Source organism: Amblyomma maculatum, chromosome 6 (assembly GCF_055883805.1).
Source record: "Amblyomma maculatum isolate TAMU_Amacu chromosome 6, ASM5588380v1, whole genome shotgun sequence".
Lineage (NCBI taxonomy): Eukaryota > Metazoa > Arthropoda > Arachnida > Ixodida > Ixodidae > Amblyomma > Amblyomma maculatum.
Genome location: NC_139349.1, coordinates 23,304,468 through 23,328,516, shown reverse-complemented (window position 1 = coordinate 23,328,516; position 24,049 = coordinate 23,304,468). Strand labels below are relative to the sequence as shown.

Genomic DNA, 24,049 nt, shown 5'->3' with positions numbered 1-24,049 from the left:
GGAGGCCGCCTCATGAATGTTATCAGCGAGCTCAGCCAGGTGGTCGAGGGTGAGGTCACCGGCCGCCGCAAGGACAAGGCGGATGGGCTGGGGAAGGCGTTGGAGGGAAAACTGTCGGAGCAACCCCGAGTGATTGGAGGTGTTGCTCTCACTGTGAAGCTGGCGCATCCGGTGCAGAAGCTGGGAAGGGCAGCAATCGCCAAGGTCTTCCTTGGTAAGGAGCTGCTGGAGGCCGGAGCGCTCTGACGGCATAAATCTCTCCAGCACCTTGGTTTTCAGGTGCTGATATGGTGTATCACCCATGGGGGCGGAGAGAACATCGGAGAGCTCGCCGGCAATGTTAGGAGGAAGGCTCAAGGTGGCATAGTAGTATCACGTCGTCTCCGAGCTGATGCAGGCAAGGCGAAATTGCGCCTTAATCTGGTGGAACCAAACTTGCGGATTCTGGGGCCAGAAAGGTGGGAGACGAACCTGCAGTGACGAGACGTTCTGCGGATGCCAGTCCTGTTCCGTGGATGCTGCGGGATCAGTCATTTCTTGTCCTAGGTCACCAGATGAAGGCCTAATGCCTCAGGAACAAAGGAAAAAGACTGCTGTTGATTGGCACCAAAATAAGATGGCTTGCAGAGGCTGCACGAGCCACGACAAGGGGCCGTCTTTATTTTCTTCGCTGGGTGGCACGCGATATCCAGGTTCCCAGCGCCACCCAAGAGGGCACTACAGGCTCACTAAAATGGTACTTGCATGAGCAATGGAATCCCTAAGAAAGAGCGACTGTGTGCACATCACACCTCTGAGAGGTTGCTCAATGATACGAGCTCCATTTTGCTGTGTGGCAGAGACAGGGATTGTTTGGCCAGCACATATGGCCCCCTCTCCCTTCATTCTTTTTTCCTTGGTGAAGCCTGAACGGCCTTTTTCTCTTTCACACTCTACTAGTTTGCAGCTCATACTTTGCAGGGTGCCTGCAGCTATACTATGGCTGCTTCCTTTTTTTTTACGGCTGGTGATTCGTATCGAAACGATGCTGTTCCTGCTGGCCCCAGGCTGCCTGCGTGAATGCAGTCAGCATGAGGGAGAGGCACTGGGCACTCCCATAGACTTCCAACAATGCTACATGTCGCCACTTTGAAAGCATGCATGCATTATTAGGAGGAGTACAATGGATGACCAACAAAACTGAGAAAAGAAAAAGTGAACACTTGCATCAAAACACCCTCTGCAGACTCTCGCGATGTCCACAGCTGCCGAGCATTCTCAGTGGCAGGGCAAGGTGAATCCCCTGTGCAAAAAATTTCAAGTTCAACATGCATAGATACCCTAAACTGGAGATCAAGACAAACCCTAAAGCTTACATTGTTAGCATCATTACCAGTGTACTACTGTTTATAACTCGAACAACAAAGTACAGCTTTTGAGCTGAAAATTCGAGTAAAGGAAAGGAAGACATTAAAACTCCAGGAAACTTCCGCATTTAAGCATTGCTTTTTGTATATAGTGATAGTACATGAAGCTGACTAAACACATCTACACAACCAAGTGCAACTGCTAAAATGACAATGAGCCTGCCGTCAAACTCAGCAGCGCCACATGACCAGTACAATGCCACATGTTCTCACAACATCACATACCTCTCAATTAATCAGCGAATTTTACGATGGACAACACTTAATGCTAACTTTTGTTCCCAGTGGTGAGCCAAGCCATAAGAGTCTAGTACTTCCTGTATCCCCAAAGCTCGCAAAGTAAGGAGGTGAGAAAACAAGGATCTCTTTCCTATCAACAGGTCTGCAACTTCTGGTGTGTCTTATGAGACAGATTACAAGACTACAAGACAGATTATAAGACAAGATTACAAAAAAGGACACTGGATTTTAAGCCTACAGTTTCTTTGAGGGGGGACAATGGCAGGCTTGCTGATTGAAGTGGCCAATTCCATAATGGTTTTGTTAGAGACACACTAGAAAAATTTTATCGAGAAGTTTTCAATCAGTCCATGCGCCCTGCTTTTAGGTAGGCCAATGCTGGAAACTGAAAATCATGAACAGTAACTGCAATGACAATAGGACTTCAGCAAAGGTGATGTGCCAAAAATAACATAAACCTTTCCTGCAAGAGAGTAATTAGACATTTTTAGAGTAGAGTAGTGTCCATTTCCATTTTCACATTAAAGGGTGTTATGGCACAGTAACGTATGCCTCGTCAGTGAGAGATTTGATGGGCCATAGTCACCACTTCATCCATGAAATTTACAAAACTGTGGTGCCATCTAGTGACAAATGCTAAAGGCATATCACAGGTGATGCAGCATTGTTTTTAATGAAAGGCACACAGGAGAGCACGTACAGTATGATAAAACATGACAAGCAATGCTGAAGGAAAAAAAAAGAATGCTATGCACTTAAGAAAATTGGTGATATTTACCCAAGATGTGGCCATGTGCAATTGAAAACATATTTTTTGGACTCTCTAGAGACTGCCATAAACGCCCGAAAAATCAAGGTTTATAAAACAAAAAAATGACTACACAAACTTCTGATTGCTTCTGAAGTGGAAGAATGAATCAGCAGTTTTGCGTCCCATCTGATGTTTGACTGCCTCGCGGCACAGTGTTAAGGGAGGATATGGCTCTAAAGTTGGTTTTGTTATTTTCGCCCAAACTTTATGAAACCTCACAGAATTGCTCATTTTTCTCCTGATTTTAAATATGCAAAAATTTTTCTTCTAGGGCAATTAATTAGTTCTAAAGGTATTAGAGAACTACTGATATTGTCTGCTCAAATGATAGGAGAAAAAAATACTCATCAGAAATTAATTTTTAGTATACAGGTTGATACCATAAATGTAAGGAATGCAATGCTGTAAGCAGTTTTAAAATTGAGCTAGTAGAAATTTAGCAGCCCACTGAACTTGGCACTTACAGGCATGGCAACAGTGTAAGAATTTCAATATAAAATACATTCTTATTTTTGCTTTTACGAGCGAAAATAAAGAATGTGCTTCCAACATTGCATTTATTACACTTTATAGTATCTACCTGTATATTAAAAATTAATTTCTGATCAGTATTTCTTTCCCAATTGTTTGAGCAGATAATAGCGATAATTCTTTAATACCTTTAGAACTAAATGCCCTAGAAGGAAATTTTTTGCATATTTGAAATCAGCAGAATGTAAATACCAAAATTAGTTATAAGGCTCATGTCCCCCTTAAGATAGACAATGGGCGGCAACTGTCGTTCAGTAGCTGCTGGACAGTTGGCATACCACTGGGGAACACATTGCTTAGACGAAGCCCACACGCAAAAGCGAGCCTAGCTGCCATTGTGAATTCATCGTGACTAAACTGCTGAGTTTTGAGGATGCTTCACTGCACTGCCCTATCAATCCGTGCGGTGTAGCATCTCCAAACTTGACGGGGTCGTCAGTGTAGAGTGCGGCTGCGCCGCATTGCATAATGGCCCTGCTCTAAAATGCTCTTTTGTGGCTTAAGTTTTTATTTACTTGATCACATTTTTGACCCTCTTAAAGCCAGAGTAATGACGTTTCACTGTGTATATTGCCTGCGGTACCGCAGTGAATGTGAATAAGGGCCGAAAAATTGAGAAATGAGTCGCAATGCGTTTGAAATTTAGATAGCCATATGCATTTGTTGTATGGCACATGCTGCGACGCCATGAAAGAGTCCAAATAATCAAGCATGTCTGAAAAATTGGGGATCTGAATTTTCGGCTGCTGACTGTACATTAATAATGACAGCATTTTGCTGCAAGAGGTACCTTCAGCTAGTTTTTGTGATTTTCAAATGCCAAATTAAAGTCATAAATATAGTCATTTCTTCGATATTGGAGTGTTCATTCTGTACATTGTAAGGCGAGACTTGTTCATTTCCATCATGAACTTACGACACATTTTGTACAGTGTTCTGTCCCTAAAGGGATGAACACACAAAATTTGCAGTCTGTGTATTCTTTGTTTCAAGTACTTCTTAATACTCTGGCAAACATGGTACATGCTCGAAGATTCTTGTATGCCCGGTGAATAATTTAATACTGCATTTTTACATGAATGATTTTTGGTCTTGGTGTTTGGACCCCGAGTTGGCCAGCGATGACACCACACAGGAAGCTTGCCAACTCGGCCTGGTCATGTTTGGCTGACAAATCTGTGATGGACATAATGCTCATCCCCTGCTCTCCCACATAAGTGATGTCTGAATGCAGGCAAACAAGCAACTGCAAAAATTAGCACGTTTAGCGACAGCAGTTTCAATGCTGACCATGACACATTTTTATCCCAGTCCAATGAGGACATCAACTCTCTCTCTTTTTTTTTACGAAAGCAGTGATGACAATGGTGAATATGGCCCCAATCGTAATCTGTACAATCACTTCATATTTGATCTGGTAGCTAGCAACGATGACAAGGCAAATGTCATGTCAAAGTCCATTAATAACAATGAAGTTTAATGAATGGTTAACATCAACTGCTCTGGTACGAGTCTGAGCAGAAGCGGAGTGAGCAAAAACATTCACATCCAGTAGAGCCACCCGACAACCTGGAGAAACATCCTAGATCTCCGAACCTTCCGCGGCAGATGTCCACCGCACAGTGGTGCAAAGGCATGGTGGTAGCTGCGCGAGCAACCATCTGGATGCCTTCAATACTCAAGCATGATCACGCACTGAATGTTGCCTTCACAGCTTAGCATGACGATGAGAAGTACTTTGTAAATGCCAGCAAGCTTGGCTAGCTCGGTGATACACCGAGAAAAACTAGTGAAGCGACTCTGCACAGTCAGCACAGCTCGCTGATATGTGAAGTGCGCTACATGTTCTCTAGTCTTGTTGCCTATTTTGTGTCACTTTATTATAGTATGAAATTATTAGAACTTTGGCTGCGCACCAGTGACGTCAGTATCAACCATGCTAGTGATGGGCCTCTATCACGTACACGAGCATTTAGGGAGTCTAAGCAAGCAAATTAATAAACATTTAAAATGTTTGTTGTGTCAAACACTTGGCTGTAAGTGTCCTTGCATGCAAAGGAAGCCCGTAGCAGGCTTTCTATAGCCTCAAATTTTAGTGTCTCAACCCTAAAGAGACCCTTTGTCCTAAATAATTTTGGCCAAGACATTACCACAAAAACAGACCCACAACTGCCACTCCTGTGTAGAGTTGGCACAGTGCCAAACAAGAAGCTTCAAAAAGAAAGTTTAGCACAAAAGTTTGCATCATTCATGATGTCTGCTACATAATATTCAGTAAAACAACATGATGCAGCCCAAGTTGGTGAAACTTCCCTCTCAGGCTGTGGCCAGCTTTATGTTTTGGTTTATCAGTAAGTAGAGATGGTGGAAAATCAGATCAGAAAGTACAGTCCTTCCATAATCGAGAGAGAGAAAAACTGCCACAAATATTTTAACACATCTAAAACTTTTAATCTTGATGAATGAAATGTGAATATATTTGTGTATATGGCACCTATGAGAAAAAATTGAGTGTTCATACCAGGATGACAACAATGAGAAAGAGACATGCAGTACAAAAAATGGCAGTGAATAGATTGTTAGTACATAGAAAAGCAACTACAAACAGTCAACAACACATAGCCACAAGCAATATTCAAAGCTTTAAGCAAAATATTTGCAAACATTTAAACATGAAACATTCATTCAGTGTGGTTAGAGACATTCCCCGAAGTGCAATTTGTTATAACCAAGCAATTGCCGACCAAAATGTTGGCTACAAGGGAAAGCTATGCAACCTTCTCAGGTTTTTTTTTTTTTTTTTACTTCAAGCCTGATTTTTTTCACAAATGCAATAGACTTGACAAAGCTGTGCAACAAATTTTCGCCACAGCCATACATATGAGAGTGCTTGGAAGGATGCTAATAGGTAATTACTTTCTTAATATAACCATCATATAAAATTCAATACCCAAAATTTACAAGCCTCTTACACAAACCTTTCATGTGCTTAGGAAGAGCTGTAACACGGTAGAAAAAGAATAGTGTATATGAATACCGAAAGCTTCTGACGTGTCCACACCACTGCCTTATACTGTTTGTTAGGTATTGTGGAGCACAAACAACTATGGCTATTATGCACCAACACAGGCTTAAATCTAATTCAATTCACTCTAATAGCTCTAACTCTATTAGTTCCATTAGCTCTAATGTAACACACCCCTATGAAAATACTTTGGTCAAATATCTTGCACACTTACGTATCATGTAGGCTAAGAATGAAAACCTACTGATACAAGAATGTTCTGTTTTAATAAAATAAGCGATTCCTAGTGCCACTAATATCAGCAATAATGTGTTCCACAATATGGCTGTCCTTTTGCAATGCAAGCAGGTACATTAAGACAATGTGCGATGACTGCGAGATACTTTGGCTATTCAGCATTGTTTAGTTTACTGCAACACCATTTTGAAAGTTTCTTACAGTAATAAAACTGCCAAGTTTTTTGGCTCATGTACCATACAGCTGCTTTCCAAACACATTAGGACTTTAAAATTAGTACCTTCATTAGAAATTAACAAATAATGATTAAGTATTACCACCACATAGCCACACAGTGATGTTAAGACAATTACAGGCCAAGCAGTTCAATCATGCTAGAAGAGAAACTATGTAAGCGACCTAGTGCAAGAAATTACCTTCTGAAACACTGCATTCGAACAGTTTTCGGCGCTTTCTGGCTTTCCGGATGGCTGAGTCATCACGAACAGGTTTACCTGCACTCCTGCAAGCAAAAAAAAAACAAAAAAACAATGCTTTTGTTGACCTTGAGCCAGTTATTCAAGAGCAAGCCGGTAGAGGGCAGAACACCAGTCTAGATTGCATCACCTATGTACTCTGGAGGTACTGGGGTCCACATACAAATTCTAAGCATAATGCAAAATTGAAGACTGGTTGTATGTGAGCATGCACAGTTATAATTGTTACAGTCCATTGTCTTTTCTAGCCCTTCTAGGGATGGCGCTTCAGCAGCTGCTTTCACATTCAACTGTACAGAGTCAAGCATTCTAGACAAGTATTCTGTCTTCAGCACACACTGCTCACATTCCACACAGCTGCAGCTTGTAATGGATAAGAGTTATTAGCCGAAGCTGAAATCAGGCTAGATTTATTTTTCAGTCAATATCTAGTTAACCAAATATGTAGAAGTGTTTGTGTATAATATTAAACGGTGCAGATGCACATATGACACATTTTTGATATCACTGATTTCTGGTTTTGTTAACAGAGAATGTCCCAAAGAGACTCAAGTTATGAAGGATGCACGACTGATTCCTACTCTTCAATCCAAAACTAGAGATACAATATAAGACCTTCAAAGATTTAGCGGAATTGCTGGAACAACAATGCATACCTTCAGTGTAGCATGCGCGGCTAATTATGAAATTGCATTTTCTTTCTGTGCCAACTTAACTTTTTCTTGTCACTTTCAGTTATGCTGCAGTACAACAGCCTATGTTGCAACACAGGAGGCAGATCGGGCTAGTTGGTGCATATACATCATTTAGGAAGGGCTGCAATACATCATAGGCACAGAGAGGCAGACAAAGATGAGTGCTACTTTCACCTTATGTATTCAGTGAAACCCGCAAGCTTCTTTATGCACATACTCAAGCATCAGAAAAACATCACCAGGAATAAAACAAGACATATTACTAGGCCATAATAAGAAATGCAAAATTTGACGATCCTCAGGTGCTGCTCAGGTTACATTCGCAAGCCACGCAGTCTTCCAAGAAAGTTTTGTCTAAATTAGCGCTGACAGTAAGGAAGTTCCAGATTACTTACGCTTGTCAAGATTACTTGCAATTTTGAATTAAATGTGTACTGTGCCGCGCATGTCGAGTATACATGCTACAAAAAAAAAAAAAAAAAAAAAAAAAAAAAAAAAAAAGCTCCAGCCGTTTTTTGTTCTTTGCTTAAATTTAAGAGTACACCCACACTTAAAAGACGAGCTTGGATTTCAGCCGACAAGCAGTAAGCTGCGAACAGAATGCAGTCAAGAGTAAGAAAATGGCAGCTGCAATTAAAATATTTAAACGCGCGAAGCAACAACATCCACGAAAACTGGGCGGAATCGGCGCACTACCGAACTCAATATCACAATGCATGTGTGTGTAGGCATGGCCGCATACTGGTGGAATATATGCAACTAGAGGCCTGTTACGATCGCTGTGTAGGTACTACGTACAGCGTCAATATCCATGAACCAAAAGATCGACGCACGGTGAGAATTTAGGACACTTTCGCAGTTGTTACAGAACACTGACCTTCTGGTGCTGTGGGTAGAAAATATAATTGCTGCCCACTTTCATGCACAGAAACAGAGAGAACTGGCAAGATCGACGTAAGGATGCATATAGTAAATAACTTCTGCCTGCCTCTCAACACGACTATAAGCATGAAAAAGAAACAAACCGACGGTCGTGAGAATTAACCCTCGCAGGTTTCGCAGCAGCACGAAAACGCATCGGGATACTCACAGCCTACTTTTTTCTGTCATCGTGCTTCTGTGCGGCAGGACAAGTTTATCGGCAGAAGCATATTATGCCGAATGCGAATAAGCACACGGATCATATTGAGCATAATAAAGTTTAGCAGCTACTATCGCCACTGAGCAAAACCGCAAAACCGCAGCAACCGCATCGTTGACCGTTTTCGCGCGCAACGCAAGGGCGCGAGAGCGTTGCCACTTCTGTTTAGCATTCCGCCAAACCAGTCTCAAAATCCGCTAAACTAAAAATCCGCTAAACTAAATATCCGCTAAATGTTTTAAAAAAACTACCAAAATTAACGCTAATATGTACTGCGGTGCTGGATGTAAAAATACGCGCACAAAACTTCTGCATGGCTTAAAAATTGAAGGAAGTGTATCACAGCCTTCAGCAGAACAGGTTAAGCTAAAACGAAACCAGAATTTCGAGAGCCGTCAGAAGTAGCCTCTGCTCGGGTGTGCTTCATAAGCAGCCTCGAGCTTTCGAAAAGCTGGCAAATTGTATCCCGTATATCTGTGGCTGATAGAAGAGAACGGTTTCTTCGAGTGTTCATTCGCACTGTTTTAGCACATCATTCACTGCCAGCATCCGGGGGAGTTCGCTCTCTACACATGCTACACAGTGCAATTGTGCCTTTCAACGAGCGTAATAACGCTACGAGCTCGGCACCAATAGTCAGAAATAGTGTTCTAGTCGGAAATAATTGCTCGCTGCGTGAAAAAATCTTGTCATTGTGTTGTGGTTCTATAGTGATTGATGATGAATTGGTGTGTAATAGGCGGTGACGAGGTAATGCAATCATTTTAATTGATAAATAAATTAGTTAAATAGAAATAAGGAAATTGGAAAAGGAGGTTCAAAGGTGTCAAAATGCTCACAATAAAAATCCGATGCTTGATGATGCTAATTGAGAAAATTTGAAATGTGCTAATCGACTAATGAATTAAAATGTTTGAAAAATGGAAGTGCGTTCAAACCTGTCAGACTGTTCAAAATAGAAAGCCGTTGTTTGCTGATGCTCAGATTCGGTGTATGAAAAAAATAATGAAAATAAAAGGTAAACTAAGAAATGAGAAACGCTGTATTGCTTTTCATCTCGTGTTTTCTTGTTTTTATATGTTGGGTTTTGTTTGTTCTTTTATTTCTTTTACTGCGATAGCCTGCCTTGCCGGATACAATGATTCACAGGTGTTAGATGTTCCGATGCCGAGGGAATATGAACCCGTGCTAACAACACACACGAATTTATTGCAGTGCTGTGACTCCAACCATCGTGCCGGCCACCGGGCGACTAGTTCTGGAACAACTGCACACTGGACTCCAGTATGCAGTTGTTCCAAAACTTCTTGGCGTATAGACTGCACAACGGGCAGTTCTTCGGCCACACTTGCATATTTCCGTACTTCCGGAGCCAATTTGGTTCTGTTGCCGGCACTTTGTCTCACAGTAGTGTATAACCAATGAGAGTGCAGCATCCTTTGTGAACTCAACTCTGGTTCCTTCCAACATATTGGCTGAGGCTGGAAGTTGCTCAGTTGTCAGGAGCTCGTGGTCTTGAACAGGTGAGGCAATGTCTACACTCGAATACTGTAGTGGTTTGCGTGATAGTACGTCTGCTGTACGCATGTTTTTCCCCGGTGTATGAGATGGTGAAATTGTACCCGAGCACACGCATGCGGAAACGTTGAAGTATTGGTTGAAGTCGTTGCTTGTTGTTGTCTTTCTTCCTTCGTCTTCGTCTCGCTTCCGCTGCCCGAATCGCTTAGCAGAGTTTTGCAGTAAATTGTTTTCAGTAAATTTTGCAGTAAATTTGCAGTAAAGTTTTGTTTTCGGTTTAAACTGCTTAGTTTTATGAATTTTTGAAAGTGTTCGCTGAGACACCCGGTCCGTGTCACATGCAAAGAAGAAGAAGATGAAGAGAGTCTGGCGCTGGAACAATCAGCGTCTCCGTTTCAGAATTTGGTCGGCTCGCCTCTTCCTCACGTCATGTACTTCGTACGGTTCGTCAAAGTCTTATTGTGAGTATTTCGATCCTTCACCTCAACTCAGAAGCAACTCAGGAGCCAATATGAGAGCCTATACAGCGTCACTAAATATCTCTTGAAATGTACAAGCTCATTTTATTGGAATCGCCTCGCCGGGGTGGCGTACGGCTCACGACTATTGTTCCCAAGGATGCCGGATTGAATCCAGACCTCGGCAGCCACTTTTCAGTGGAGGCGAAAAGCAAGGCGCTCGTGTTCTGTGTGATGCCACGTACTGCACGTTAAAGAAGCCCAGGTGGTGCAATTTCCCGAGTCCTCCACTAGGGCGTCTCTCATAGCCAGAGTCACTTTGGGACGTTAAACGCCTCAAACCAACCATTTTATTGGTTTCAGTTCTTAATTGATCTAAAGTTGATGAAATTCAACGCTGAATTACGTTTAACGTAATCAGTTCGAGTAAACGGGTCAACTGCTATCTCGGCCACTGGTTTCTTTGCTAAATGCGAAAGCAGTGGAAGTGCGCGAATATTTTAAATTTTCGAATATCAGATTGAATAATCTCCTTTTCAATTCACACAGAAAATCAAATACTGTATTTTTATTTTTTTTTTAGAAGAATCGAATGCGTTCTACAGTTTTCGAATAACAGACTAGAAGCTCGAATCTGGCGTGTCGTAGTTTTCTTCTGGGACTGTTAAAAGATAACAAAAAGCCGTATTCTTCTGCCACACAATATGTATGCACACCCCAACGTTTTCATTAATGCACCACCTTATTTTATAGCAGTTTTTGGAACGCATGTTTTAGACTATTGTCAACCAAGAATGATCACCGCTTCCTCACCATTTTCGACCCCCCCCCTTCCCCCCCCCCCCCCCCCCCGTCCCCTTCCCTGCCCCATAGAAATGTTTATACTCCCCTTGATTTCATTTCACGGGGAAATCTTTTAGTCGACTCACTTCAATACTAGCTTAGGCGCGCACTGCTTAACTAGACTGCTATGTTTTCGACAGACTTGCTTGTATTCGCGTAACCTCTGAATTTGTGCACTTACAGTTACCGCTCCTGCTGCACCATTGTCGGTGTTGCCTGCGGCTCACCGCGAGAAAGGAAACTATGGTACAACAGAGTCAACAAGATCAAGGTATATCCCTCAGTAGTTTTATTGAAAGAAATCTCAAGCCCGATGATTTATTATATTCATTTACAAAAGAAAGTACGCCGAAATAATGCTTATGAGTCAGTACTTGATTTAACAATGAAGCTATTTCAAAATTTGCATTTTTGATGAGTGTGTAAACTTCAGAGATATCCTCTTGCATCCTAACGTGTCCTGAAATTTGTCGAATACATTATTCCCAACATGACTAAACCAGCAAACAGAGTTCGCATTTTGTACACACTTTTTTTTCCTTGGTTCGTTTGCTAGTTTCTCCAGACTTTGTTTGAATATCACCTGGAAGTATTGACGCAAAAAGCCATATCACGACGAAAATTGTTAGCAGCCCACATACAACAGTAACAACAGTAACATGCCGAATATAATGTGCTGAGCTAGGATTATCCCTAAAAACATAGAGAAGAATTAGTGCTTTGAAACACTTTTTCTGTCACAGTGCTCTCCAAGGGACGTTGTTCTGTAGATTACAATCAACATTTGAAAATGTTCCCACCAAACCCACACTACTGGGTTTTGATGGAGCTGCACCCTAAAACAAGTGACGGGACACATGGAAGAAGTGAACAGGACAAATAGGGAGGAACGTGAACGCAATAATATCCTCGTGCAGCACTCGTCATATCCCTTATCTTACTGCAGCCCTATACTGCGATTGCCCCCTTATAATAGAGTCCATTACCACTAACAATATTCCGCTATCTTCGCATTACATGCTGTGCCCACTGTTCACGGATGCGCCTGCAAGCAGAGCAAGGTGGAGGAAAAAGAGGTTTGGAACTAGGGGCGCGCGAAGGATACTGAACGCCATGTTTAGAGAGAGGGGGATCAAAAACAGTTAGAGACGGCCAGACGTCTGCCCTCCTCCCTCTTATATATTCATGGTGCCAAAACCTGGGAGGATATCGTGAGCTCTTTTATCGATCCTTTAGGGAGGTTAGTAGGAAGAACGGTATCGGACCTCCAGGAAGGTATCAGGAGCTCCGCCAACGAACCCCACCGGAGACGAAGAGCTAGGGCTTCACCGAAGTATCATGGGCAGCCTAGAAAAGAAACTCATCATCCAGCGCGCTTTTCAGACCAGGCTGTGTCATGAGGCAAGTGAAAGATTTTTGAAATCAAGCTCCGAAAATATTCTTGCGTTAAATCGTTTTCACGCGCGACTGAAAATCTGCAACGACACGCGTGCTCAATGAGAAGATGCAGGCTTTTCAAGACGAAATTTTGGCTGAAGACGTTGCATCCGCTCTAGAGTTTGAGTAAACTGCCCTACGAACAATGACGCTGTTCCGCTACCAACCAAGGCCCTTGAGGCGCATACTTCTGCTGCTGACAGCCGTTATTTTATGAAAACAGCAGTTGAGCTCCTGCAGCAACTGTAACCTATACGAAAGCAGCAGAATCGAAGGAGATTTTCACAATTTCTAGAAACGGGAACGTTACCCCGCACAAGGTTGTTGAGAAAGAATCGCCCACTGTTGAGATGCTAACAGGACAGGCTTATTCCAGGCGAACACTGGCACAAGCGCGAGACATGTGCTGCAGCCGTAGCGAGCGTCACGCGAGCATGCGTGAGCGCAGCCAAGATAACTGGCCTAGTCACTGCATGTGGCTACTGCCTACAACCTCTACCCTGACAGAACAACTGTCTCTTGGGAGGAATGACGGAACGCCTACACCTGGTGTGCTGGTGGGAGGCGTCAGCGCAGGTTGTTTGTGAATCTCCCGGAGATGTGTCACTGTGTGTGTCGCCATACAGAGATACCTCGTCGTATTGGTTGTCCCTCTCTTCTTCTGCAGGGTTGAGAAAAGGGATAAGATATTTCGATTTCACCATACAGTGCCGTTCCAGGTGCCAATCCTATATCACCTGGGCTCTTTTTCGGGCGTCACCACGTTCAAGACTTTTCCCGTTTCTAGAACTCAGACTTCATCACCTTCCAGAATGGTCAGAAGTTGCCGTACGCTATGTCGTCTATTGTAATTTCTCTGCTGCTGTTCGCGGTATTGGGTTTCGAAATTTCGAAGTTTAGTGACGTCTGTCTAACGGTGAACAAGGCTTCCGGGAGTTAGAAGTCTTGTCCTGAACCGTCTCCCCATCAATTGTTCAGAGGGGCTGTAGCCATATTTCAGTGGAGTTGACTAGTAGGATAAGAAGGTCAATATAGGTCTTGGGTCTTTTTCATTAAAGTTTTGATGATTTTCACAGCAGCCTCGGCGAGCCCGTTTCTCTGAGGGTAGTGCGGGCTTGATGTTAGGTGTTTAAACCCATATTTCTGAGCAAACATCGTGAAGTCAGAGGACGAGAACTGCGGACCATTGTCGGAGACCACTTACTCTGGAACACCATGTCGGGAGAAAATTGATTTGCAGTGACTATCATTGTAATCAATGATAGTTTTTTTAGGCGAATCAGTTGCGGGTATCTGGAGTAATAGTCCGTTACGTTTAACCACCAGTTTGTATAGAAGAAAAACAAGTCTATTGCAACTCTCTGTCATGGTCTTTCTGGAAACTGTGTGCTTCGAAGGGGAATTTTTTGGTTGCTGGTCATCTTGACACATTCTTGAGAATGTTCTGGTTTCGATGTCTTTGACCACTGTAGGCCACCAAACAGAGTCCTTGCGCTAGCCTGTGCCTTGGTGATACCAAAGTGACCTTGGTGAAAAAGGCGCAAATTTCTTGCCTGTGAGTGAGACAACCACTCGAGCTGCGTAGAATAGCAGATCGCCCTCTACGGCGAGCTGTTAACGATGCTCGTAGAAGGACGACAGACGTGAACTGCTCATCCACTAGAGCCTAGCTCACAACGGCAAGAAAGTGCAGCTCACGCTGGGAAAACAGCTTTCATTCAGTGTTCATTGTCTGAAGATAGAAAGCTACGAGAAAAGATTCAAATATGAGTCACGCAGCTTAGTGAGCATTTATGTACCGGAACAAGAGAGAGTTTGAGTTTTTCCATAAGACGCCGGTCATCGAGCCTATTCTGACTGCAGCTCACAAAAACAGCTCACAGCCTGAACCACTCTTCAGTGAAGTGCCTCTCGAGTTAACCACCAATTCTTTCACCGAGCGTAAAGAGAAGCAAGTCTCGAGTGCCATCGCGTTCACACCGATTTCCACATTTCCTTTACTTGAGTCAGCTTGTTGAGAAATCTCTCATGACTCTGCAAGCGGAATAGAGGAAGATGTTTGTACCTGGGGCGCACGGAGATTGAGTGTCATGTTGACGGCCTAGGAATCGTGGTTTAAAAGCAGTTAGAAGCAGCCTGGCTTCTGTCCTCCTCCTTCTTTTATACCCACATCCATTTCTTCTTGATTTCTACTAGGGTGGTTTAAGGAGCATAAAAGCCTGACGGTAGGGAGGATAATATGAAACTCATCGGTATACTTCCTGGTATGTGTAGAGAAGGAAGAAGTGATTGGCCTGAACTTGCCGTCCCTGAACAAGACCTTGGTACATGTTGCGGGAAATAGGGTGACACGGAAGCTAATAGGGATGGGATACGCATTGATGCGGAGTGGGGGGTCGACGTGTTGGACTCCGGCTTGCGATATAAACCATAGCCTTTGTTGGATGGCGGGCGGTGCTTAATACGGATAAAATGTGGAGAAAGAGACGAATAGAATGTACACATAGGTTTGAGGTGCGTACAGGGAGCTACATTTTCCAGGCTAATTGCATTGTTGCAGTCACGCACCCAGAATTGGCACTTCCGTTGTAACAAAAAAGTCGATCATCATTGTGGTCCGAAAACAATTCCTTATTATACAAAAAAGCGTATACCATGCTACCATCTGCATTCAACACATTACAAACAATGCAGACTTGTAGCGTGGAAAAAGACAAGGGACAGCGACAGAAGACAAAAGACGGGACAGCACGCACAACTATCTTCTTGACTGCCAGTAAAATGTGAATGGGGTGACAACAACTTCGCAGGTCTTCGGCATTGAACAGCGTACTTGGAATGCTTGCTCCTGACAGCACGTTGTAAATTTGCAGGGCGATACACGCATTCGGTTTTAGCGGGAATGTACCCTTAGCCATCGTTAATAAATGTTTTTGGATCGTCAAGCGGCGAAGTTATTGCAGGAAAGGTAAAGGAGACATTTTACCAGAAACCCACGTTATAGTTCAGGTCTAGTTCAAAGATTGGATGTGCGAAGATCTGCAAATTATATAGGTGCGAAGTGGCACCGCCGATTTTTTGCACATGACTAAAATATAGAATGTCTCCTTGTTCCGGCACTGTATATCGTGCTCTATTATTTTCCTTCCAAACCACTGAGGGCAATTTGGCGTTTGCTTGCATGGATTGATTACTACACTCTACGAAAAAATACGCTGCTCTTTCTGAAAACTGAATTTCTATAAAATAAAAAAAAAAAGCAAACAAAAATCGTCTGCTGATTTCGTGAGCAGACCGAGGTACATCGTTCAATTCTATTGAGTGTGGATACCAGGAACCAGGATACGCTACCATTCACAAAAATTGTGATCTTGGCTAGGTTTTTTGGCCCCGCCGGGGTGGTGCAGTGATAAGACGTCCGACTACTGTGCCAGAGCACCCGGGTTCGAACCTGACCTGGGCGGTTGCGTTTCGATGGAGGCGAAACGAAGAGGCGTCCGTGTGCTGTGCGCTGACGCGATGTCAGCGCACGTTAAAGATCCTCAGGTGGTCGAAATTACTCCGTAGCCCTCCACTACAGCTCCTCTTTCTCTCTTTCCACTTTCACTCCCACCTTCCTCTATTCCCTTACGGCGCGGTTCAGGTGTCCACAGCAACATGTGACAGATACTATGCCTTTCCCTTCCTCTGAACCAATTATTATTATTATTATTATTATTATTATTATTATTATTATTATTATTATTATTATTATTATTATTATTATTATTATTATTATTATTATTATTATTATTATTATTATTATTAGGTGTTTTGCAGCTTTATATCTAAATATTCAACTATCGTTGTTTAATTATTTAAGTAACCGTTTTATCTAAAAAAAATGTGCCTTTGCCAGGCAGGTGTTAGCGTAGCCATAAAGAGTGATGGAATCGCTTTTTACAGATAACAAAAATTGTGTGGTGTTTTCTTCAGCGTCTCTTTAAAACACTTTCAGCTACAGGTGTCAGCAGTGACCCTGTGTTTTGTCTGCTTCGCCTACAACATCTTAAGCACGAACATCCTCAGTGGTGGGGGACAGTATGACGTCACTTCTCGTCAGCGACTCCCAGTCTCAGCTAGCCGGCGCGCCGCATTCCAACCCGGTCTTCCCGCTGAGGCCGTGTTCTGCCACAACTGTTCCCTGCCGACGCCGACATCCATTAAGAGGAACAATCCCGAGAAATCGTTGAAAGTGCCGCTCTTCGGGTACCGTTACCTGTGGAATGGGAGGAGGACCTGCGGTACCCTGCAGTACTTGGTCGCCGTCAACTCGCTGCCCGAGAACTACGCGCTCAGGCAGATCCTGCGTGACCGCTCGTGGCCGCATGTGAGCAGGGGTCGCACCAGCGCTCTTCAACTCTTCTTTCTGGGCCTGCCTCGGTCGCGCAGAATGCGCGCCATTGTGCGCGCGGAAATCTTGCGCTACGGTGACGTGGTCGTGGGCGACTACGACGCGACTCCCGAGAACGCCACGCTGACCACCCTCATGATCCTCAAGTGGAAGGCGGACTTCTGCCCAGAGGCCCAGTTTCTCGTCAAGGTTGACGACGGAGGCCACCTGGACTTTCGCTTCCTGCGGAACTCGTACGCCTTTTTCGAGAGGCTCTCGCGCGACTACGAGATGTTCGGTTCGTTTGTGCCGCTGGCCGCACAGCCCTGCCAGGAGCCGCCGGGCGACAGCGACGTGCGGAACTGCAGCGGCAGCCGCGGCTACCTCGTCGGCTGCGCGTACATACTGACCGCTGACGTAGTCGAGCCGCTACTGTATGCCGCTGCCACGGAGCACGCGCCCACGCCACCCGAAGACCTGTACGTGACGGGCACGCTCGCCGATAGCGTCGGCGCCCGTCGGACCGATCTGGCTCAATTTGAAGGCTGCTACGTGGCCTCTTCGAAAGAAGCGCTATCCTTTGAGCGCAACCCGCTTTACTGGTTCAGGGACCTAATCCTGGCGGGATATGTAAAAATCTGCAGATCGGCCAGGAGGTTCCTTGTCGGATGACATTCTTTAGGTACTGCATTTGTGAGTGTGTTGAGCCCAGGCTGGACTCCATATTTTCATATCATGTGCTGCATATTCACCTTTTTAGCAATCATATTTTACGTCTATTTCTAAAGTTGTAAAATTGTGTACGAAAAGGAAGGGATATAGGGACTAAATTTTTTTCATGTAATGGAATTAGTCACGCTATATATTCATGAGAAAGCCCGAAATGTTGGTTACTTTTTCAAACTCGTAAGGTTGTGGACGCATCGCTAAGATCGCTACATATTTGAGTGCCACCCAGAATTTCAGTTAATTGGAGAATCTTTGAATTTTGAGACTCAGTTTGGTATCGAATTCGGAAATATTTTTGCATATTTTTACGCTGTACGGCTCGAAGATGTTAAGGGGCTTGTGTTTGATGCCGCGATATTCTTCGACATTGTTTCGAGAGCCTAATAGCGCTTTGAATAGACCCATTGCTATAATTTGAAACTGCTATAGTTCCGGCCTGAAAGGCCAGCGCCTGTCTGTTTTAAATCCTTACTAGAAGTTATTTTGGGGACAGCGTCAACAGGCTTTCCGATTTCAAGCCATAGCTATATATACACTGCAGATATCGTGGTTCACTGTTCCTTGATTACTTTTTTTTTTTTTTTTTGTTCCCGCGGGTATTTCTGAGCATACCGGTAGCCATTGCTGCTATGTACTCGCGCTTTTGTATGAACCTCACTTAGATGAACATCACTTCTTCTCTTCTTTTCGATTTTTTTTTCTGTGTGTGTTATTCGCAGTGATGCGTCCAACGCAGCAAGAACATCTACTTTGTCAAGTGAAAAACAATTTAGTGTAACTTCGATATTTTTTAAAATGCTGTCTATATATTATGATTCACAGAACAATGCGCAAATAAACAATTTGATGTTCACATCGCATGATTCTTTGTGAGCGCGTGCGAGAGTCTACGTGATATTTGCTCTCTTGAATTGCTTCTACACTTCTCCTATACGTCTTATCAGTAGCACCGCGATGCTTTCGACTGTCAGTTTTTATCACGTTTGTTGCTGAAAGCCGCTGGTATGCGGCCTTATCCATTTGCTTGTCTGACAAGACACGGCTTTACTACTCTGGAGTAATCGTTGCCTTGCGCAATTGCTTCTACGAGATTAGTTATCGTCGTGGAGCTCAAAACGCGAAGATTCATCGCCACTTATAAATTCAGGACCATCAAGAACGTAGGCTATACTTATCTTAACCGCAACCAAGTGCAACTGCCAAAATCGCCGCTGTTAATTTATTTTTCATTACGGGCAGGGTTTGCTCAATAAAGAGTTTACCGTGCCAGCCAGCCAGTCTGTCAGCATCATCTGGTGCTGCAGTCTACCACTCATTACAATAGCATTCAGAACAGCAAATATGACGAACCTGTATTTTTCTATATCTGAGCCACCCCTATGCAATCATTAAATATATTGCTGAATACCTGCATATAAGTAGAACGTTGTGACAAGAGGAACTGCTCGATTTTAAAGTTTATTTCGCTTGAAGTTTCGACAATCGCCTTCCCTTCATCATGACATGCCCCTTTGATGTTGCAAAAAAATACTTTCGAAATGTTTCATGCAGCTTCGATTGCTCTTAGGTTACCGAACGACAGAGCGAACCGACCAATTTTAAGATAACTTGTATAATGGGGAAGCGTCATCCAGAAGTGATGCACATTTCGCGTAGCAGCGGTGGCGTAGAGGTAGCACATCGAATCGGGGTGCCTCGGATTAACCGGAATTAAAATATATATATATATATATATATATATATATATATATATATATATATATATATATATATATATATATATATATATATCCGCGTGTCGATGAAATTAACAACAGGTTTGGGGCGGTACTGACGCCGGTGAACACCCCCGAAACTCCTGTCACCAGAGCAGGAGTTGGCTACCCTGATGCAGTTGTGAAAGAAGATGGTGCTTCCACAAAACCCGCAAGCGAAATTGGTTTATTCAGCCGCTGCGCGTCTGTTCCTTTTTCCTCTTATTAGCGTGTGACGCTGAACGCGCCACCACAACTTCAACTTCTAGCGCCCGGCGCTAAACGCGCCGCCACACAGAAATTGACCACAGCCTCCCACAAATAGTCTAATAAACCCCCACCCGCAGTCACCAGCTGATGCGGAGCAACGGACCACGGCGGCGGTGAGGCCTGCAACGCAGCGGAGGGGGTTAATAATTTCTGGTTCCGGACTGGCCGCCATTGGAAACGGACCCTGGCAACGTTTAATGCTAGAACCATATAGCTAGCTAGGCTAGCTTAGCAGCGCTATTGAAGGAAACAGAGGGTATGAAGTGGAATATCAGAGGTCTTAGTGAGGCTGTAGGAAGCCGAATGAGGCATATACTGTACTCAAGGACGGGCATGTACTATGTTATCGAGGTTTACCAGAGAGACGAGAACTAGGAGTAGGTTTTCTTGTCAATAAGGACAGGGCTGGTAATATAGATGAACACTACAGTGTTAATGAGAGGGTGGCAGGCATCGTAATTACACTTAAAAAGCGCTATAAACTGAAGGTTTGCAAGCATACGCGCCTGCATTATAGTCATGATCACCAGGCAGTCGAAGGCTTCTACCAAGATGTAGAATCAGCTATGGGGAAAGTAAAAACCCAGCATACTATACTGATAGGCGACTTTAATGCCAAGATAGGAAGAAAGCAAACAGGCAGCGGGTAGCTATGACATTGGGTTAAGGAATAGCAGAGGAGAGGTATTAGTTGAGTTTGCTGAACGCAATAACCTACGAATCATTACTACCTTCTTCAGCAAACAGATGAACCGGGAGTGGCCATGGAAGAGCCCTAATGGGGAGACTAAGAATGAAATTGACTTCATACTGTGTTCTAACCCTGGAATTGTGCAGGATGTAGAGGTACACGGAAAAGTTCGATGCGGTGGCCACAGCCTGGTATGCGGTAGTGTTCCGTACTACAGGATGGTAAGGTCTCGAATCAATCCGGATTTAAAGAGAGAAAGGAAAAGGAGGAAGTCCATCAACGACTTCGCGATAAGTGGAAAGGGGGAGAAATTCAGGCTCTCTCTGCAGAATAGATATTCAGTGCCGAAATTTCAGGGATATCATTACCGAGTGCGCGGTAGAAGTAGGCGGCATAATTGTTAGGATAACGGTAATCTAAGGAGACGAAAGATTTGATTAAGAAATGCCAAAATATGAAGCCTCTTACAGAACAGACAGAACTAGCCGAGATATCAAAGCTAACCAATAATCGCAAGGTGGCCGACATAAGGAAGTGTAACATGGGGAAAATTGAGCATGCTCTAAAGAACGGTCGTAGCCTGAAAGAGGTAAAGAGGAAATTACGCATTGGCAAAAATCAGATGTATATATGCACTGAGGCACAGGACGGGCAATGTCATTACTAGCACGAACAAGTAATCAAGGTAGGCGAGGAGTTTTATACGGACCTCTACAGTAGTCAATGTAGTAAGGACAAAAATGAATTTAGCTGCAGTGAAGAGCAATCAGACGTTACGCCAGCAACGAAGGGCGAGGTCAAGAAAACTTATGAAAAGGAAGAAATCAGCTGGGAGGATCAGGCTACTACAGATTTGTTGAAGGACGGAGGGGATATTGTGCGAGAAAAAGTGGCCACCCTGTATACGCAATGTCTGATCACATCGAAAGTACCAGAATCACGGAAGAACGCTAACATTATCTTAATTTATAAGAGAGGAGAAGCTAAGCACTTGAAAAATTACAGACCAATAAGCTTACTGTTCGTTACGTACAACGTATTTACTAAGGTAATTGGTAATAGGATCAGAACGACCTTAGACTTTAATCAACCAAAGGATCAGGCAGGATTTCGAAAAGGCTACCCTACTCTCGATGATGTCCACACTGAACCAGGCGATGAACAAGTGCTCGGAATATAACCAGCCTCTGTACATAGCATCCATTGACCATGAGAAATCATTTGACTCAGACGAAACCTCAGCAGTCAAGTAGGCACTGCGAGATCAGGGTGTAGGTGAGCAATATGTGAAAGCACTGAAAGATACCTATAATAGCTGCACAGAAATCATAGTTCTGCACAAAGAAAGTGATAAAATTCTAATTAAGAAAGATATTAGGCAAACGCACGATCTTCATAGTGCTATTTACAGCTTGCTTAAAGGGTGTATTCAAAGAGATGGAATGGGAGCAGTTAGGCATCAGGGTCGATGGAGGATATCTCTGTAATCTGAGATTCGCTAATGACATTGCCTTGTTAAGTAACTGAGGAAACCAGTTTTAACTAATGATTAATGATCTAGACAGGAGAAGCAGGACTAGGCCTAAAGGTTAATATGCAGAAGAGTAAGGTAATGTTGAGAAGCCTGGGAAGAAACATCAGTTTAAAATAGGTAGAGAAGTGCTGGAAGTGGTAGGGGAAGTTGCCTACATAGGACAGGTAGTAACCACAGATCCGGATCACGAAATGGAAATAACTAGGAGAATAAGATTGGCATGGAGTGTATATGGAAGGTACTCACATTATTATGACTACCAGCTTACCGGTATCACTCAAGAGGAAAGTGTTTAACAGTTGCATCCTACCGGCACTAACCTATAGGGCTTAAACATAGAGGCTAACAAAAAGAGTTCTACGCAGAGGGCTATGGAACGGATAAGAGTAAGTGTAACATTAAGAGATGGGAAGCATGCGGAGTGGGTGAGAGAAATAACTCGAGTTACTAGCATATATAGCCGACATTAAGAAGAAGAAATGGAAATGGGCAGGGCATGTAGTGCGAAGAGATGATAACTGATGGTGTCTAAGAGTAAGCAATTGAATTCCAAGGGAAGGAAAGCGTAGGAGGGGAGGCAGAAAATTATGTGGTGGATGAGGTTAAGAAGTTCTCAGGGTTCAAGTGGATGCAGCTAGCACAGGATCGGGTTAATTGGAGGAATATGGGAGAGGCCTTCGCCCTGCAGTGGGTATAGTCTGGCTGATGATATTTTTTGCAACAGGGAAGCAACAGCGGTGTTAGTTCTCAGACATAGCAGCAACAGTCAAGTTAATTGCTATGTAAATAAAGCGGCAACGCCTGAGCTTTGGAAGGAAGTGTGGCACGTATCGCTTAGTTCAACGTGCTTTCACCTGCAGCTGCGCTGTGCGTGGAAATGGACAATTAGCGTCCCATAACGTTTGAGGTTTTCACGCATGACTGTTGTCGGATGTCGGGCTTTAAAAACAGCAAAAAACAAACAAACAAACAAACAAGCAAACAAACAAACAAACAAGCAGACAAACAAACAAACAAACAAACAAACAAACAAACAAACAAACAAACAAACAAACAAACAAACAAACAAACAAACAAACAAACAAACAAAGACCAATGCATATAACGTGATTCGCACTTTGTTTATGTAACTCTTGATTTGATTTGGTCGTGATTATAACGAAGGATGCGATTTTAAATGCGCAAGTGAAGCTTACCCAAGTAGCACCTTGGCCCAAGGCGTTTCGGTTCTGTACAGTCGTCGTTACCATTTTTTAGAGCGCTCGAGAACGGCACATATGTGGTTACAAAAGTCGAAATCAAACTGCAGCCTCCAATTTCTGTGCAAAGTGCTCGTGCCTACATTGCTTGTGAGTCTCTGTGACTGTACTTCCGATTAAGAATTGCCTCTTTTGCCTCTCCAATCTAACAGCTGCGGCGAGATCTGGCATTGTTTGTAGGACAGCGCATCTATTGAGCGCTCTATTCAATGGTGACGCGACTTTACGAGGACCTTCACGGACTTCCTTTTGCAAGCGTTTCATGCTGCCTAATTAAGTTCTTATTTCAAGGCGTAGCTGGAAGCAAAAGTTCGATTAAGCGCTACCGATAGCCCTAGAGACTAAAAGCTGCCTGTAGAAAAAGAGATTTCGTTCGAACATGGCATGGCGCACGTCGATTCTGGGAAAAAAAAAAGACAGCTATACGTCATCAGTGCATACAGCTTAGCGTGATGGGGAGATTAAAAAGGCTTACTGCAGTGGACGGAATGGATAGCATGTGTGCATTTAATGGCGGAACTTGTTCCAGTTTCAACGTACCTACATCTGTGCAAAGACCATTATACTCTTACCGTCTCCCTTTGGTTCTTTTATTACAAGCACTCGCCGAGCCATATCAGCC

General features: G+C 43.6%; 2 protein-coding genes across 5 annotated transcripts in view; one reads left to right on the top strand and one right to left on the bottom strand.

The window, feature by feature from the left end:
- Nucleotides 1-8,708, bottom strand: part of LOC146185267 (uncharacterized) — a 39,919-nt gene extending 31,211 nt beyond the window's left edge. For 2 of the 4 annotated variants that reach the window (XR_014707981.1, XM_084606219.1), the window contains exons 1-3: nt 8,512-8,708; nt 6,667-6,752; nt 1,207-1,282 (exon numbers count right to left, since the gene is read on the bottom strand). Coding sequence is in view for 3 of the 4 variants with exons in the window: in XM_084606219.1 (XP_084462345.1) it covers nt 1,207-1,282; nt 6,667-6,752; nt 8,512-8,531 (182 nt within the window). In the remaining variant the exon portion in view is untranslated. The remainder of the gene's footprint in view (nt 1-1,206; nt 1,283-6,666; nt 6,753-8,511) is intronic. The other 2 variants (XM_084606217.1, XM_084606218.1) reach the window with 2 other exon arrangements.
- A 121-nt stretch (nt 8,709-8,829) lies between these two features.
- Nucleotides 8,830-18,768, top strand: LOC146185266 (beta-1,3-galactosyltransferase 4-like). The gene is made up of 4 exons (XM_084607785.1): nt 8,830-8,848; nt 10,043-10,085; nt 11,565-11,652; nt 16,816-18,768. The coding sequence occupies exons 1-4, from the start codon at nt 8,830-8,832 to the stop codon at nt 17,860-17,862; spliced, it is 1,197 nt and encodes a 398-aa protein (XP_084463911.1). The 3' UTR covers nt 17,863-18,768.
- Nucleotides 18,769-24,049: the final 5,281 nt, after the last annotated feature.